At 39.4% G+C, this 19,520-nt stretch overlaps 1 protein-coding gene and 1 long non-coding RNA gene across 8 annotated transcripts in view; one reads left to right on the top strand and one right to left on the bottom strand.

The window, feature by feature from the left end:
- The window catches only part of LOC139036194 (uncharacterized), a 192,251-nt gene that overhangs the window by 5,999 nt on the left and 166,732 nt on the right, over positions 1–19,520 (bottom strand). Inside the window, exon 3 of one of the 2 annotated variants that reach the window (XR_011488907.1) lies at positions 13,246–19,429. The exons of the other annotated variant lie outside the window; for it this stretch is intronic. This is a non-coding gene — a long non-coding RNA (uncharacterized lncRNA). Of the gene's footprint in view, positions 1–13,245; positions 19,430–19,520 lie in introns of those variants that run through there. 2 annotated transcript variants of the gene reach the window in all.
- The window catches only part of UMAD1 (UBAP1-MVB12-associated (UMA) domain containing 1), a 251,639-nt gene that overhangs the window by 164,953 nt on the left and 67,166 nt on the right, over positions 1–19,520 (top strand). For 4 of the 6 annotated variants that reach the window (XM_070471111.1, XM_070471112.1, XM_070471113.1 and 1 more), the window contains exon 3: positions 12,105–12,178. In XM_070471111.1, the coding sequence (XP_070327212.1) occupies positions 12,105–12,178 (74 nt within the window). Of the gene's footprint in view, positions 1–12,101; positions 12,179–15,930; positions 16,020–19,520 lie in introns of those variants that run through there. The other 2 variants (XM_070471115.1, XM_070471114.1) reach the window with 2 other exon arrangements.

Raw genomic sequence — 19,520 nt, 5'->3', positions numbered from 1 at the left:
TGTCTGACTCTTTGCGACCCCGTGGACTCTAGCCTGCCAAGCTCCTTTGTCCATGGGGATTCTCTAGGCAAGAATACTGGAGTGGGTTGCCATGCCCTCCTCCAGGGGATCTTCCCAACCAGGGATCAAATCTGGGTCTCCTGTATTACAGGTGGATTCTTTACCATCTGAGCCACCAGGGAAACACTTACTAGGACAAAGCTAAAATAAGTCGTAAAGTACAGTATTGATCAGCAGTAGACTTACCTTTAACTTCTACCATGTTATTGTTCTAAATAGACAGTAGCACATCTTAAATTTTTATATTTAATTGTAGTAAAGTACCTGTAAGTTTTACCATCCTAACCAGTTTTAAACATACAGTTCAGTTAAGTACATTCACAAAGTTGTAAATCAGTCTCTAGAACTCTTACATTGCAAAACTCAAACTCTCTACCTGCCAATTAAACAACTTTCTGTTTCCTCCTTCCTCCAGCCCCTGGCAGCCACCATTCTACTTTCTATCTCTATGAATTTGACTATTCTAGGCATTGCATATAAAAGCAATCATACAGTATGTGTGTTTTCATGACTGGCATTTTACTTGGCACAGTGTCTTCAGGATTTATCCATGTCATAGCATATGTCAGAATTTTCTTCCTTGAAAGGCTGAATAATACTCCCTTATATGTATGTACCATACTTTGTTTATCCATTCATCTGTTGATGAATAATTGGGTTTCTTCAGCTTTTTGACTTGTGAATCATGCTGCTATGAACATGGATGTGCAAATATTTCTTCGAGACCCTCCCTGCTTTCAGTTCTTTGGGGAATGTTTTGGGCTGTGACGTAGAGCTATGCACAGAGCCGTGTCCGTACTCTAAACATTTAAACAATGTGGCAGGGAAGGAGAAATGAAGGAGGGGACAGTCACTCCCCAAATTAGGCAGATGATATTCTGTCAGCCATGGAAGGTTATCTCAGCGTCAGTGTATCTCAGAGGGGGTTTGTGAGTCAGCTCTATTAGAGTCTCCTAAAAGGCTAGCTAAAAATTTAGATTATTTGGCTGTTCACTGAACTGAGCAAGTCCGAATCTCCCATGAGACTCGGGAATTTGTACTGCTGGTGATTGTCACACACTCTGATGTGAGATGCAGTGCCTCACCGGGGCATGTAGGAGATGTCGATGCATTGGAACGTCCTGCTCTCTGCTGCTCTTAGCCCCTGCTCTCCCTTAGGGCACATTTGTCCCAGGCTAGCCCATGATACACTTTCTTTTCCATCCTGTCTGTATATTATAGCCCAACTAGAAGTTCCATAAGTATAAGAGGATGGCCAGGCCCGAGTTTACAAGCCTAAACTTTGATCGCCTCCCAGTCGGGCTCCTCCTTCCTCGGGAGGCTAATTGGTGATTCACTGTGGCTCTTTACCTGCTTCTAGTTAGTAGATGGGTGTACAGGTTAGGACTTTCTCTCTCAGACCTTGTGGTGTTGAGTTTTACCTGAGTCCCTAAAGGGACCAAACCACTTGTCTTATATGAGCATTTTTTCTTAATGTATTTATTTTTAATGAAGGATAATTGCTTTACAATATGGTATTGGTTTCTGGCATACGTTAGGATGAATCAGCCATGTGTATACATGTCCCCTCCCTCTTTATATGAGCATTAAAATTATTTTTAATTTCTTGGCCGTGCTGAATCTTCATTGCTGTGCAAGCTTTTCTCTAGTTGTGGTGAGCGGGGGCTGCTCTCTAGCTGTGGGTTTCTCATTGCGGTGGCTTTTCCTGTTGTAGAGCTTGGGCTCTAGGCACACAGGCTTCCGTAGTTGCAGTTCTTGGACTCTGGAGCACAGGCTAAGTAGTTGGGGCACACGGACTTAGTTGCTCCTGGAGGGGATCTTCCCTGACCGGGGATCAAACCCGTATCTCCTGCAGTGGCAGGCCAATACTTTACCACTAAGCCACCAGGGGAGCCCCTTATATGCACATTTTAAATATGACATGCGGTGATCCTCAGGACAGCAGTGTCACATGCTCATATTGTATAATCATATGAGAAGTGTGACATCTTCAATAAAGCAGGCCAGCGTCTTTTGCATTTTGAAATCAAACTCCCATTTTTCATCTGGGAATAACGTCACACCACCTCATCACATTCGTCACATGTGGCTTTGCTTCTAGTTGTGATCTGTGGTTTGCAAGTGATTCATTTTTAATATCAACTTTTCTTCAAATAAAGTTGGTATATTTTCAGAAATACTCTTTTCCACTGAAAGTAATGATGCTGACAAAATATATACTTTATTTTTAGTGAAAGGTGCTGAGGGGGAAAGAAAGCCCTAATATGAAGCTTGTTCTTGTTATGACTAGCCACTTTTCCCACAGTGTGCTTTGAATGAAATTTCTATTCCTTAATTGATTTTATACTCCCATAATTTTCAGTTTGGGGCTAATTTCTACAACCAGTTTTTGTGATTACATTTAGTTGACTGAAAAATCCCCTTTAGGATGCAAATTGATTGAAGGCAGGAGAAGGGGACGACAGAGGATGAGGTGGTTGGATGGCATCACCGACTCAATGGACATGAGTTTGAGTAAGCTCCGGGAGTTGGTGATGGACAGGGAGGCCTGGCCTGCTGCGGTTCATGGGGTCGCAGAGTCGGACATGACTGAGCGACTGAACTGAGGCTGTAAATGCTCTGAGGGCAGGGATGGTATTGCTGTAGTTCACATGGTACCCAGCATAATATGTGGCACATAATAGATTGTTGTTGTGTTCAGTCACTAAGTCATGTCCGACTCTTTGCCACAGACTGTAGTCTGCCAGGCTCCTCTGTCCTCCACTCTCTGCTGGAGTTTGCTCAGATTCATGTCCACTGAGTCAGGGATGCTATCTAACATAATAGGTATTCAGCAAATATTTGTTGAGTGAATGAAACAACATGAAGCTGATTGTAGTATGTTTCATGTCCTGATTTTATTGTTTCTGCTGGAAATTTTCTTTGCCGTGTTCTCTTATACTACTTACAGGGAGACCTGGGTTAGATCCCTGGGTCGGGAAGATCTCCTGGAGAAGGAAATGGCAACCCACTCTAGTAATCTTGCCTGGAAAATTCCATGAATGGAGGAGTCTGGTAGGCTACAGTCCATCGGATTGCAAAGAGTCGGACACAACTGAGCAACTTTACTTCTTACACTACAACTCTTTGGTCCCTACCAGAACTCAGTTTCAAGACACTGGCAGCTTACCTACCTAATATCCCTGATTGGACCAATGGATGCTGTAGATGGAAAAACACGTTTGATCTCATGGTATCCCTTATTTCTGTGTGGAAAACTGACTGAGCAGAACTTCTGGCCCCAGCCAGTAACTCTCCAAGTTTATTCTGTTGGTTGGAAGGAGATCAGTTACTCTTGAGTGTGAGTGCCTTGGTACCAGTGGCCTCTGCCTTGGTTGCATTATTGGTGATGGATCAGTGCCATCGTTTTCCTTCTACAGCAGACAGCACATTTGAGTCTTTGTTTCAGGAGACCAGATTAACTGGTAGAGTGAGCCTGGTTGTTTTTTTTTTTTTTTTTTTCTGTTTATAGATTTATGTTTCAAGCCCTACACATTGAAAATCCTTCTTGTATCAGTCCTGTTTGTTTGCAACAGGGCCCGTAGATGTGTTGTCAGCGGCCTGCTCAGAGCTAACCTTTGTGTAGCGGGTTCTTTTAGCAGCATTTTGGGATCCAGGGTCAGGAATGATGAGCGCCCAACATACTCTTACAGGGTGTAAATTTAGGAAAATTCAGATTTAAATTCAGATTTAGGAAAACTATCCAAAAAAAAAAAAAAAACCCACCTTTGAAGGCATATTTGTACAACATGATATAATATTCTACAAATGTACAAGTACAAAATTACTTTGGCCTTTTGAGTTTCTAGTCTTCTAGTCTAAAAAAATGCCTGGGCTTATGTGTTTAACGTAGTGTTAAATACTTAATTGATGTTTTGGATTGCTTGAAATCTTCCAGAAAAATTTTTAACCATAGCTATATCGTAACATGACTCAGAACTAAAGAAATCTGGAATTGCAGGATGAATTAATTCAGAGCAGACCAGGAGAATTGATCACTGAGTCTGACTTCTGTTGGAGTTTTGGGTATTCTTACTTCCTTGAATGAATGTCCTTAAGTGTCCAGTGTGACCCTCAGCTTGCAGTGCAGTAAGCGAAATTTCAGCTGTATGATTTTAATAGCAGTCATAAATTAAAATCTGCTACATTGCCTAAAATTTGTATATAAAAGTATTAAAATTAAGATTCACACTGTGTGTGTGTATGCATGCTCCATTGTTCAGTTGTGTCTGACTCTTTGTGACCCCATGGACTGTAGCCCGCCTGGCTCCTCCGTCCATGGAATTTGCCAGACAAGAATACTGGAGCCTTCTTCTGGGGGCTCTTCCTAACCCAGGATTCATACCCGAGTCTCCTGCATTAGCAGGCGGATTCTTTACCACTGAGATTCACACTAATATCTTATAAAATGCATTGCGTGTTCTACTGAATCCTTAATTTTAATTTTTCTCCATATTTTAACAGTCGTTTATAATTCTTTTCAGGAGTTCTTCATGTGTGCGTAGAATTATCTTTGAACTATCCCCCTCTCACATACAGTTGAATCAACAGTGTTAACTTCATCTATCAGAATGATGCCAGTGTGTTAGTTGTAAGCATCGTTAGCTAATTTGGGTGTAATGATCTTGGGATGCTCATTTAATATATTCTTGGTACCATTTTAATTTGCTTTTCTTTAATTCCTCACTGGCTTGAACCTTTCTCTCTCTGTGTTTGCTGACTGCAGTCCTCTCTCCATGGCTCCAGTGTTCTTATTCCTGTCTTGTGGGGTAACTGTTGTTGTCAAGAATCCTGGCCTGACATCAGCAGACTCCTGGGCAAGGCACATCTTTGGCAATTAGAACTTCTGCTTTCTCTCTGTCCTTCTTTTCTTCATTATAGTGGAAAACAGGAGCATGTGGACAATATTCTCAAAAGTGGAAAAGAAAACAGAACGGAACTGGAGGAGACTTAAATATAATGTGTATGAAACCGAGTTGGATAACTTGTCTTGAGGAGTAATGAGAAGCTGCATGGTGTTACGTGATGACTTGGCACTGTCAGCAGACTTGGATTCCAGCACCAGATCTGCCATCCTTAAATGGATATTACAAAGCGGACCTCACCACACTGCTTGGGGCACTAAATGAATTTACAGGAGAGCGTTTCTTTGACCTATGCGGTGCTAAAGATCACGGCCACAGCTATTCACAATGTTTATCTTTGCCCAAACTCCTCTCCCTTCTTCCTCTCTGCCGTTAGTGTTTAGCATGTTTTCTCATTTAATCTGTGTGTGCACATGCAGTCACTCAGTTGTGTCTGACTCTTTGTAGCCCCATGGACTGTAGCCCGCCAGGCTCTCTTGTCTATGAAATTCTCCAGGCAGTAATACTGGAGTGGATTACCATGCCCTCCTCCAGGAGACCTTCCCCACCCAGGGATCGAAACCTGCGTGTCTTGCATCTCCTGAATTGGCAGATGGATTCTTTACCACTAATGCCACCATAATAGCCTTATTATATGTCATGATTCCCATTTTTCAGATGAGGAAATTGAGGCTCTGAGAAATTCAGTAATGTGCCCAAGGTCATGGATTTGGCAAAGGCATTGGGTTGAGTTCTGTCAGTTCCGAAGCCATTCTGTTGCCACCGTGCCAGGCCTCCTTGGGTAATGAGTGTGTGACTGAGGAATGAAAAGGAGTTAATGGAGAGGCCATTCCACTGTTCTTTCCACTACTTCACTCTGTGAATGACTAATAAGCAAACACTCCCACAGGGTATTTGCATTTTAAAAGAGGAGCTCATTAACCCTAATGAATCTCTAATTGGTAGAATTGTGGGGAGATGTTTCTGAGCACTGGGGCTTTCTCCTGTGTCTTCAAGGTGTCTGGCTATCCTTTTCTCCTCTGTAGATTATCAGCTATTCTGGAATCAGAATCATGCAGTAGAATGCAGTCACAATCTGCTAGTCTGCCCCAAATGCAACTGCATGAATTAACAGGGAGTTGTAAAAAGAATCATCTAAAGGAAAAGAAGTATGAGTTAACATTGTATAAAATGAACGCTCAAGAACTAAATAACAAATTTGACAATGTGGAGGATCTTAAAAGTCAGTAAAAATATTTCATATTCAATTTTAACTTCAGAAATGTTACAGTAGCGTTCCCTGTAGTGTGACACTCTGCAAGATTTTAATAGAGTGAATAAAGTGGCTTTCTAGTCAAAAACATGGTGAAAATTTCTTTTTAGTTTCTTTACTGAATTTTTCAGAGCCTTTACTATGTCAAAGTACATTGAAAATCAATCGGGAGGGAATGCATTGTGTAGGTTTTTCCTCATACTTTTGACCACAGAGCTATTTTTTCCATGGGAACCCCTTGAAACTAGTGTTTTGAAGACTGCATTCTCAGATATGAAGCTCTAGATAATTCCTCTCTAATAGAAGGAAAGAAAGAAAACAGATTTCTGTGTTCACAGTTTTTCATCTGTAGGCAGGTTCCAGTGCTGTCTACACCAGGCCATTCCCTGTCCTGTTGGATTCTAGGGTGTTCCAGTAATAACAGCCTCCTGACCCAGATAAGATCTGAACAATTTAGTTAAAAAAATAGAGATGAAGAACAAATTCTCATCTTTATTGCCTGTAAAGCTGGTGTTGAAGAACGTGGCTTCTGTCAAGAAGCAAATGGGTTTCCTGTTCTGAACCCCGTTAGGTGGAACTCCACCCTGTTGCAGAGTATGCTGGGCTGGGGCGGGCCTGCTCCAGTGGGAGGGCCCCTTGTGCAGGGTCGAAGCAGAGGGGAGTGGGGAGGGGAGTCGGGCCAGGAAGAACCCCCCATCACCAACCCAGTGACTGGAGAATGGAGGGGGAGGCTGGGGTGAATGTTAGTAACCAGGGTTTCCTCCACATTGAAGGAGGCCTAAAGAGTGAGGGTGCTCCCTGACTCACCCACCACCCCTCCCCGAAAGAAGTCTCCTGGGTGGTCCCGAGAGGCAGTCAGGTTCCCCTGGCATCACTGGAGGCATCTCCTCTCCTTTCCCCTTGTACCGAGTGCTCATTCTTCATCACTTTTCTCCTCTCCCTCCACCCGGGTCACCCAGTAGAATGAGATCATGAAGACATGCTGATCACCAGTCCTTTCTCATCTCCTTATATAGCATAATTCAGCTTTTTATCCTAGAAGAGGTAGGATCTAAAATAGAGATCTGGAAACTACAGCCTGACTCAACCCACTTTTGTAAGTAAAGTTTCATTGAAGCACAGCTCCACTCCACAGTCCATATATCTGTGGCCATTCCCAGCTATAATGGTAGACTCCAGAAGTTTTGACAGAGAAGCCTAAAATGTTTCCTGTCTAGCCTCACTAGTCTGAAATACACATGAAATTTCACTTCAGTCCTTTAAGTTCTGAAAGAGCTTCATTAATATGTATGAAGCCTGTCTCGTTTAAATTGCCAGGCTCCTCTGTCTGTGGAATTATCCAGACAAGAATACTGGAGTGGGTAGCCATTCCCTTCTCCAGGGGAGTCTTCCTGACTCAGGGATCGAACCTGGGTCTCTTGTACTGTAGGTCTGCGCCGTCAGGGAAGCCCACACAGTAAGTCATGGGGGAGGGAAGTGGGGATGAGAATCTATTGTGGTGTTATATAAATAAGACTATGACATATTAGTGATGTGAAATTTCTTCTTTTTTAAAAATTGAAGTATAGTTGCCTTACAGTATTGTGCCAATCTCTGCCGTACAGAAAAGTGACTCAGTTATATACATATACACATTCTGTTTCAATATTCTTTTCCATTATGGCTTATCCCAGGAGATTGGATATAGTTCCCTGTGCTATACAGTAGGACCTTGGCGTTTATCCATTCTACATGTAATAGTTTGAGTCTGTTTTTGTTGTCTTTTTCCTTCCTTTTCAATAGTTGAGTTGCAAATGAAAGTTTTGAATCTATGGGTGCATGCTCAGTCAGTCAGTCATGTCTGACACTCTGCGATCCTATGAACCCGCTAGGCTCCTTTCTCTGTCCATGGTGTTTTCCAGGCAAGAGTACTGGAGTGGGTTGCTGTTTCCTTTTCCAGGGGAGCTTCCTGATCCAGGGACCAAACCTGCATCTCCTACATTGGCACATAGATTCTTTACCACTGAGCCACCTGGGAAGCCCTATTCAATCTATACAGCACATAAATTAGAACTCACTCTTATCTGAAAACTGAAGCATCATTTCACATTCATCACATGCATCTTTATTTTTATTGTTGAAGTGTCTTAACTTTCATCTGGGTTATAACAAGTTAGAGAAACTAATTGAATTTTTACCGTGATAAAATAATTCTTCAGTGAGAGGAAAATAGTTCTTTTTCACTGTGACCTGTTCTTTTCTGTTTGCTGTTTGTATAGTTTTCATTTTGCACCTTTGTTTATAGAGAATAACCTTGCAGGTCGCATTTTTCCTGGTAACCAGTTATTGTCTTGAGTCATCACCAAATATGGCATTTCAGTAACCAGTGACTGTACAGTTGCTTCCAGGCAGATGTGTTGTGTGGTGTCAGGAACACTGGCTGACAGCCTTTCTGGCTATTCGAGCAGTAGGGAGGTGGTGAGAAAGCCTGGGGTGTCCCTGCTGGCCCAGTGGTTAAGAATCCGCTTGCCAGTGCAGGGGATGTGGGTTCAGTCCCTGACTCCGGGAACTAAGGCTCCACATACCCCAGGGCAACCGAGCCCACACGCCAACTACCGAGCCTGCACTCTGCAAGAGGAGCCACTGCGGTGAGAGGCCACGCACCCCAGCCGGGGGGCAGCCCCTGCCCGCCGCAGCTCGAGAGAGCCCCCACACACAGCCACGAAGACCCAGCAGCCACACGTAAATGCAGACACGAAGGAAAGGTGTGGCACACATACTTACTTGAAATCAGAAGTTGGCAAAGAAAGCACAGACTTGAATGATTTCACCCAAATACAGTGTTTGTGTGGCTAGCGGACGGCCCTATAATCATTTTAAAGGTTAAAAAAAACACTTTCTTGAGTAAATGACCTTTCATGTTGGATGACACATACTTTCTTCTCAGCCCGAGGCATGTGAGTTATTAGACACACCTGACTCCGTGTGCGGAGGCGTGCATCACCCTGGCTGCCTGTGCTGCTGGGGCCTCAGTGGTCTCATTCTCTCTACCCAAGCAAACTAAGCAACTCGTGGGTTGGTTTTGCCATCCATGAACTGGGGGTTGATTCGCTTATCCCTAACTTTCTAAGAGAAGGTGGATTTCTGAGAATGAGACTCTTCCCGATGTGTAAATAAATGGGCAGTTTAGATAATAACTTTTAAAAAATCAATCAAAATTGTTCTACATTCTAGTAATAAAAGTAAGCAGACATAATTTTTCATGTAATGACTATTAACTCTATTATCCTATAGATGTAATTTAAGTTCCTGATGCTTTTGTTTCAGCATGATTTTTTAAAAATCATTGACTTTTAAAAATCTAACAAGTTATGCCCCAATTACCAACCACTAGTAACAATATATCAGAATGGTATGTAATCAATTTGCTTTTTAAGTTTCACAGATATGTTTTAGAGAAAAAGACTTAATTGTATGTTCAAATAAAGCTTGTATTACATACTAGTTAATATTGTCACGGGCTTCCCAGGTGGCTTAGTGGTAAAGAATCTGCCTATCAGTGAAGGAGATGTGGGTTTGATCCCTGAGTCAGGAAATTCCCTGGAGGAGGAAATGGAAACCCACTCTAGTATTCACGGACAGAGGAGCCTGGTGGGCTGTAGTCCGTGGGGTTGCAGAGTTGGCCCCGACCGTGTGACTCAGCACACACGCACAGTATTATCACAGTTTTATAGACTGGAAACTCTAGACAGAAGTTCACTAATTTACTCAGCTAGTATTTATGAAACGCCTACCATATGCTGGGTTCTGACCAACAGTATGAATGCCTTACTCAGCTGAGAACACAGTTTGTAGGCTGGACTATGCATGACGTGCTTGGATTTTAAACATTTAGTGATTTACTTTATCTTATGTCAATAAACTACCAACTTAATTCTTAATTGTTTTAGAATTTAACAGAATTTTATTAAATTCTTTAACATTTTACAGGGCCCTTTCTTGATTATAGCCATTGGTAAACTTCTGTGTTTCACTGTGGAAAAGTTAAGCCCAGCCCAGACTTCCACACTTTATTACCTCCAGTGAAGCCTGTGATCTTCCCTATGTTAACAAATTCCTAACCTTTAGTGTCAGCCAAGTCATCGTGTGTGGATTTTGTAATCTTCCGTCTTGTGGACATTCCTGGGCTGGCCTAACTTTATGGGAAGAGCAGATACTAGATTAACTTCTCATTATGCTTTTAACAAGTAGACTCATTGTTTCTTTACCTACCATGTGTTAATCACAGATGACTGGTGTTAGTCAATAAATTAACATAGACTATTAATACATGAAATTATGCTTGTACTGACCTAACTATATTTCTGTCTGTCCTATGTCCTCAGAGGCAGCCTAGTCACCAGCTTGGTTTAGTAATATAACCCTCCCAGGCACCACCTTTAGGATTAGGCCATTAACTGAATGCTAATCTATGAATTTGTTCATTGTTCTTTCCTGTTGTAAAAATGGTTTGACATATGGTTAATTATTACATACAAACATACAGTCTGAAGTAGATCTACAGAGACACAAATAAACACTTATAAAGAGTAAAACTTCTTAAAAGACACATTTAGAGGACGGTTATTCATGTTAGAAAGATGTCTAATGTTTGAAAGTAATTTGCTTTATCTCTTTAAGTTATAAGCTTTCCTAGTTTACTTGAAATATGACTTGATTTACAAAATATAAATTCACTTGATTTTTCCAGAGTAAACCTGTATAAAGCAGGACACATTTCTGGTTTAGATTGTATGTCTCTGTATTTATGATTTTTATGACCTATATAAAATTACTATTCTTAAATATTAACTTGCTTACTCCACAGTGTGAACATACAATAACAGAAGATATTTCATTTTCTTTGGGACATCAAACAAAATTTTATTTAAATCTCATTTTCTGGGTTATTGGAAAAAGTTTCATTCTGTATTTAATTATAATAAAAATGTCCAATATTCTTCTATTAAAATTAGTCCTTCAGTGAAAATCCTATGTACCTGTTTACCTATAAATTCTTTATTTTAAATTTCTTTTTAATTGGAGGATAATTGCTTTACAATATTGTGTTGGTTCCTGCTGTACAGTAAGATGAATCCACCATAAGTAAACATACACCCCCTCCCTCACAAGCCTCCCTCCCCCCCATCCCCATCCCACCCCTCTAGGTCATCACGGAGCATCAGGTTGAGCTGCCTGAGTTATACTGCTGCTTCCCACTAGCTGTTTTACACGTGGTATTGAGTATATTTCAGTACCACTCTTTCAGTTCATCTACCACTCTTTCAGTTCGTCTCCTTCTCCCGCTGTGTCCGCAAGTCTGTTCTCTATGTCTGTGTCTCCATTCCTGCCCTGCAAAGCGGTTCATCAGTACCGTTTTTCTAGATTTCATATATGTGTGTTAATATGCAGTACTTGCTGTTCTCTTTCTGACTTCCTTCACTCTGTATAACAGGCCTTTTTATGGCTGAGTGACATTCCGTTGTGTGCGTGCACCACAGCTTCTTCATCTGCTCATCTGCTGATGGACGGCAAGGCTGCTCCCCTGTCCTGGCTGTTGTGGATAGTGCTGCAGTGAACTCTGGGGTACGCGTGTCTTTTTGAGCTGTGGGTTTCTCGGGATATACGCCCAGGAGGGGCGCTGCTGGGTCATGTGGTAGTTTTACCCTAGGCTTTTTTAAGGAACCTCCATACTCTTCTCCACAGTAGCTGCACCGATTTGCATGCCCACCACAGTGCAAGAGGGTTCCCTTCTCTGCACACCCTCTCCAGCGCTCATTGTTTAATAACGGAAGGTATTTCAGGTAAGTAGTAGACAGTTTGGCCGCAATGACATGATAAAGTTTTGGGTTTTTTTCTTTGTCTAATAGGAGATACAGCACATGAACAAAGAGTGCCAGCAAGAGGCAAAACTTCAGATGGAGAAGACGACCAGCCTTTGGAGGTGAGTGAAGCTCAGTGAGTCCTTTTGGGGTAAATCCAAGCAAGTCTCTGTGGTAATCTAGTCCTCTGAGGGAAAACAGTCACTTCCTTTCTGGCCATGCAGACAGGTGCCGAAGTAGCAGGAGAACGGCTGAGCTGCCAGAAATCAAGGTGGGGTGGGCAGGAGTAGCTTCCCAAGTACTGAGCTCTTCCTAGTGCCGGTAATGAAAGCTTCCCGTTGGAAACAGAGGCATAGAGCACCGAAGTTAAAACACTTGAATTATTTTTCTTGAGTGAGTCTTTTCTAATACGTTTGAATAAATAGGTAATATATGAACCTATAGAGAAAGGTTTGAAAATAACCTCTTCAGAACTGTCTTACATTAGCATTTCCACCACCACAGTACACGCCTTGACATTGTTCAGTAAAAAGACTAGAGTTTTTATTCTTTTTCTACGTGAGAAAATTATTTGCTCCTTCTGAGTACTTGAGAGTGTAGTTCACTTCCTTTCATACTCTGTGTGGAAACATGCTGACCTTATTGAATCACTGAAAGAATCATTTTTAAGACTGGGAGAACAGTAACTATTGGAATGGAAGAGATATCCATGGATTTTGAAACTTTCTGCATGGTGACACACCTCTACTTTTTGTAAAAAGTGAGGGTATTGCATACAATTGGAGTGAGGTCAGGGTACCTGGCCTGTTTGATTCATCACTGTATCCACAAAGCCTAGCACAGAAAAGGAATTCAAAAGTATTTGTTAAATGAATGAACACAATCATGAGTTATAAGTAGAGAGTAATATTCATCTTAAGAAGAGAGGTTTTGAGGTTTAGATTTTCTACAGTGAGTAAATATTTTATAATCAAGAGAGAAACTTAAAAGCAGTTACTTGGGAAGCAAAATTGATGTAGAAAAAGAAAAGAGCCATATTTCCAATAAAACTGCATTTTTTTTTTCTATTAATGCATGCAACTGGTATTCATTAAGCAATGACTGTGTTCAATGCTCTGTGCAAGGGGCTGAGTATATAGTGGTGGAAAAAAAAAGATACAACGACAAAGAAAAATCTGCACTATATATGTCAAAGCATCGTGATCTCTTTATTTACTCAGATATTTAGTGAATACTGAACATAAGTAACATCTTTTTTGTTTTTTTAATCGGGGGTTAATCGAGTTAGTTTCTGTTATACAAGTGAAGTGAATCAGTTTTATGTATATATATGTCCCCTCCCTTTCAGATCTCCCTTCCACCTTAGGTAGTAGCATCTTTGATAGGAAATAAAGGTTGATGTATTTGAGCTTTAGGAAAGAACCACCAAAATTGTGTAGAAATCATCCATTGATGACTTCAGTTTTACTGCTTAGGTATGTATGTGATTCAGTGGAAATGTCTGCCTAACTCAATTATTTTTAAAAGTCAGTTTATTGATAGGAAGAATTCCAAGATTAATTTTGAAGGAAAGAAGCTTTTGAGAATAGATCCTCTGAGATTTGAAACTAGCTCATTATTGGAGCTACTTCACTTATAAGTTTCTAAACAGTTCAGCCTTTACTTGAGCAAAGAACTATTGATCCCTGGCCCTACCACCCCAAGGCTTCTCTCTGCTCTTTTTCACCATCAGTGTTAAATAGCATCACCCTCTGAAGAGTGGTTTAGAATCACACCCCTCAGGTACCCCTGGCTCCTGTTCCCTCACACTCTACATGCATTTCCACCAGTAAGTGCTATCTCCTCCGCTTCCCCACACATCCAGACTCTAACCACTTCTCAATGCAGGCACTGCTAGAATCCTAAGCCACCAATTTCACCTGGACTCTCTGTCTCCATTCTTCCCCCTTAAGTCTGTTCTCTTCACAGCAGGCAGAAATTGCATCAGATCACGTCACTCCTTGACTTCAAGCCCACTGACTACCCACTGTGTGAACTCAGTCGCTCAGTTGTGTCCAACTCTTTGCGACCCCATGGACTGTAGCCCACAGGCTTCTCTGTCCGTGGGATTCTCCAGGCAAGGGTACTGGAGTGGGTTGCCATGCCCTCCTCCAGAGGATTTTCCCAACCCAGAGATCAAACCCACATCTCTTGTGTCTCCTGAATTGGCAGGTGGATTCTTTACCACTGGCGCCACCGGGGAAGCCCTAGGAGTTACCATAAATCTGTTAACTTAGATTATTTTTGACATTCAATACATTAGCAGAATGAAGTATTATGATTTCAGTTGGGTTTTTGAAAGATACACATCTGATTAAAATGTAACTATTGTACCTAGCAGAAAGATTTTCATTAATTTCTTTTTTAATGGCTATACAACAAATGTTGAAATATTATTTATAAGGAAAACATGTTTGATCAGTTTGTATGGGTTCCCTAGAACTTAAAAATAACACTCTTAGTTACCAAAATATACGTTGCTTTTCTAAGAACCCTTTGCAGAAGGTAGATTTTAGTATCCCCAAATGAATTTTTTCTGTGAATTCAAATAAGCACATAGATACTACTATTTTCAAGGAATTTGGTTGGACATGGGGCAAAGAGGATATAAAGGTATGTAAGACTTCATGATTCTTACTTACATTCTCAATCTATTCATGAACATCAGACAACTCCACAAGTCATTATAATAACAGGTGGAATAAACACATTTCTTAAACTCCTTAACTACAAATTAAACTGAGATTTCAGTGGAGGAAGAAATATCATTAGTGAGAATCAAGAAAGGCTTCATGTATTAGGTGAGCTTTGAACTATGAAAAAAATTTTTTTTTTTACAATTTATGCAATTTTATATATTAACATAAATTCCTGTGAAATGAAATTCCTCATTAACATTTTAGACATACAGGAGCAAATCATGGTATGAAACTACTTTCCACACATGGATCTCAGTGACAGATAATAAAGTATTTAAAAAAAAAAACAAATGGAACTTGGCCTATGCTATACTGTAGTTTTAATGGCAGTTATAATATTTTGTTAAGTAGTCTGTGTTATTTTCCCTTACACTTTATAGCCCAAGTATACTTCAAAAACTGTGTTGTCTCTCCAAGTACAGCTTTCCCACAGACATCATGGAAATTCTAGATGAAGTACTTTTGAAAAAAGGAGATCTGGTTTGGGCATCAAATAAGCTGCATTTTACAAAGTTGGAGTAGGACTTATTTTAATGCGCAAAAGATTCTATGAGAAGCAGCATGTTTATTTGTGTTAAATAATTAGTGGGATTTTTTTACTTCATGAAACTGAAAATAATGTAGCATTCATTCCAGGAAATCATATTTTCTCAAGTATGTTTGTCTCTTCTTTACTCCCCCTCTGTAAATATTTTAGGTTTCTCTTAATTATAACTTTATTTACTACTGTTTGTACTTTAGCTTTCCCTGAATATAATCCTAAAGTATCGTTCCCTAAAGCAGGATAACTCAAGGAGACAATGAACTATCTCGTTATCAAATGTGGTTTCTCCCAGGCTGTGCTTTAGTCTGAGTCTTAATTCCCGTTAGTAACTCTTTACAGAATTCACATGTTTTCCGTGCGTAGCATATAAGCTCCTGTAAACCCGTATTTGAGCTTATTAAAATCAAGTCATGAGACTGTACTACTTGAGGAAAAAGTGATAATTTGGAACTAATTATCCAGTTGGAAGTTTATCTGCCTCCTTCTGTTCCTTTTTTTTTGTAGTTGCCTTGCTGGGTAAATTTTGGTAGTGAGTTGTAATGACATAGCAACAACTTACTGTTTTCTGCTACTGTAGGAGCCTGGTTATTTACAGCTCAGGGGGATAAACCCAGAGATTAATGGGGAAACTGGTTTTGAATTTCTGTCATGATTCATCTCTGCAAGGAATTAACAATATAAGTAAGTAATTAGTCATTCTTTTCTAATCTTCAGTTGTGGAAAGTGTTTTATATTGTGAAAACTAGAACAATATTAGTTACTGATTTACTACTGATTATTTTTTGGTCTGTAGGTATATTCCAAGAGCTGTGAATATATAAATATCAGTTTTTTAAATAGAATTGCATCAATTCTGGTGACTATTAATTTAAATCAGTTTTAGAAGATACTTTCAGATTGCGTTTGTTGAACTTTGTTTGTCCTACAAAAATTATTTTTTAATTTGCCTTTTTTATCCTCTTTTATTGAAGTACATTTGACATGCAATATTATGTTAGTTTCATGTGTACAACATAGTGCTTCAACATTTGTTTGCATTGCAAAACGATCACCTCAATAAGTCTAGTTACCATCTGTCACTGCAAAGTTAATACAGTATTATTGACTGTACCCCCCATGCGATACATTACATCCTCATGACTTATAACTGGAAGTCTGTATTTCTATAACTGAAATTTGCATTTCATTTTGGTCTCCAAGACTGAGGAATATGTTTATTTATTTAGTTCACTAACCTAAAGATAACAAAATACAAAAACAAGCCAATAAAAAAGTCCCCACAAAACCACAGCTCCATTTGTGTGTTTGTCTTGAGTGACAACTAATTCACATATGCATATGGAGACACATATAAAATAATAACTAACAGATGGTATAGCTGCAAAGTAGGATTTATAAAGATTATTATCAGCTGGTGGTACTGAGATACTACTGTGGTTATACTGACAGAAGACACAAAAATTGCTTATAATAATAAACTGTGACACTAATATCCCCCCAACTTCTGTTAGCCAAAGTAGCTTACCGCATATTTCATATAAATTTTTTAATGAAGACATAAAATAATCCTACAGCCAGTTTGTACCAGGGAATTTAATAGACAGCAGTTGTAAAAACAGTAAGATTAGTAACAACAACAAACATTTGCTAAAATCGTTAAGTGCATAATAGTAGAATCCCTGGAGAGTAAGGTAAGGATTTGGGGGCCTCTGTTTATTCATGTCATTTGAAGTACACATCTCAGTCTAGTGCAGTGTGCACAGTTTTTGTATTTTCTTATTTGCATTTTTATAGATTGTTGGGTTACATGTGAAATTCATAGTTTAGTAATTTAGGGAACAAAAATTGATCTTTTGAAAAAGGCATAGAATGAACATGTATTAATGAAGTGTTCACTCTTTTTTTAATGTGTTTTTATATTTTGCTTTATGTCTTTTGACAAAGCTATAGGCCGTCAGATTCTGTAGGGATGAATTTTCTTTTTCTTTTCTTTTTTTTAAATAGTCATTAAAATGAATGAAAATATCCTTGAAGTTTGTAAATTCCATGTGGTGTAGACTTTGGTTACCACTCCTTAAAAAGGGGTATAAGGTTATTTTATTGAAGACTGAATTCTGTGTAGGAAAAAATTAAGACTGGGTACTACAGAAAAAAGGAAACTTGAGTGATTCTCAGGAGTAGCAAATATTCATCTCCTGGTTATCATGATTTTGGTTTTAAGATTTTTTAAGTATAACATGATACATATTAATAAGTTCATAAATTTACATTATGGGGGTTATAATGGTGATTATGAAACTATTCTTACAAGATATTCATAATCCAAATACAGGTACAATGGAAATTGCTATTGAAGGCAGTTTAAATTGGTACAACCATTTTTGAAAGCATTTTGGCAATAAGTATCAAGAACCATAAAGACATTAACATACTTTGACAGTAATTCCACTTTTAGGATTCTAAGAAAATACACTTAAATCCACAAGAGGTTGTATGTGCAGAAAGATGGCAGTCCACTTAATGGAATATTTTTTAGTTTTCAATAAAATATAGAGACTCTTGGTTTAATCATTTCAGTTAGAAAATTTGAAGTGCAAAATTATATTTGAAACTGTAGGAAAAGATGATGTAACAGATAAAAACATTAAGAGTAATTGCCTTGGGAATGTTAGATAAATGGGTTAAAGCACACTCTCCAGTATTCACATTTTCCTGTTTGTGAATATATCTTAATTTTAAATGATAGTAGGTTTGATGGTGAGGGTTTTGCCTAACAAAACTTTTTTGGATGGCAGCTGAGACTACAGAGCGCTCTCCTGAGGATGATCTTTGGGAGATATGCAGGTACTTTCCTGGCCTGGCCTATTTACGATCTCTTAATTGATCACAGAGCATTACATCTGATCATGGCTTGTCCAAACATCTGTCCTCTCACCTAGGGGTCTTTCCAGCAGGGAGAAGAGTGAGTGACTGAAAGGTTATTTTTCACCTATCATTGGCAATCACACAGCCCAAACTTTTCTCACTGATCTACTTGGCTGTCTATTTCATTGTATCAGTTATAAAGTCATATTCCCCCCTCTTAGGGTTACTGGTCTGAACATGTATTTCTCTACAGACCTTGTTTTTTCCTCTGTATCTATGAATCTGAAACTCTTAGTTTGAAGATATTAATTTCTCCTTTTATAAACAGTTTCTGGGAATATAATTTTATCCAGGATGAGTGAGAGGATCTTTGTGTTTTGCTTTCCTTATATAGAACTATTTCAAATTTTTGATTTACTGGGAAATGAAGCACAGTTGGATTACTGCAGTGCTTATGTCATTTAAATGGTAAATTTAATTCTTTGATGTGTTTATCCTCCTATGCAAGATACCTTTTGGGAAAAAGATTTTGTAGCGCGCATCTCTCCAATCTTTGTTTTCACTTGAATTAGTGGGCCATATAATACAGTAGAAAGTACATTTTTTACTGGATTCCTCTGCTCACCAAGTGTTTGATCTTGGACAAGTTGCTAAGCTTCTCTTCAACTTCAATTCTTAGTCAATGAAGTCGAGGGATTAGATGCAGTGTCTGAGATCTTTTCCTCCCCAGAAGTCCTGGCTCTTTACCTCTTTGGAAAGTGAACTGGAATTTTGCCACCAAATGCCAACCTTTATACTGCTTCTTTGATTGCAGGGGGGAGGAAGGGGGATGGGGGGAAACCTGCTGCATAATGAAGATTTTAGGTATTGATTAATCAGGCTTTTGTGCTGGCTAGGAAGGAATTGTCCAAAAGTCCTTGCAGGTAAATTGTCAGACTGCTAAAACCATTTCCAAGATCCTTGGTCTTGCTTGCAGAGTGTGTTTGGGAAAATGATGAATTTGGCCACTGGTAAAGAACAATTAAAATACCTCATGATTATGTCTTTAAAACTATAAATTTTGTACTTTTATATTTGACAGATTAGCATGGGTTGTTGATTGCTCAAAACACTGGCAAGATGAATTAGCTTGAGACGTGCTTCTTGGAGTTTGTGAAGATCTTTTCCATCACTTCAGACTTGTTTGTTTCTGTTACCAGTACGTCTCAGTCCTAGTTTCAGTTTTGCTGGAAAAAATTAGAATGGAGAGGTCATAATTCTGGTACTTTCTGGCTTCCGTTGGGGTTAACAAGCACACTGAAACATTATGTTCATTCA

The sequence above is a fragment of the Odocoileus virginianus genome, chromosome 1, assembly GCF_023699985.2.
Source record: "Odocoileus virginianus isolate 20LAN1187 ecotype Illinois chromosome 1, Ovbor_1.2, whole genome shotgun sequence".
In the NCBI taxonomy this organism is placed as follows: domain Eukaryota; kingdom Metazoa; phylum Chordata; class Mammalia; order Artiodactyla; family Cervidae; genus Odocoileus; species Odocoileus virginianus.
The sequence above is the reverse complement of the archived record's forward strand: the minus strand, read 5'-3'. Positions and strand labels throughout refer to the sequence as shown.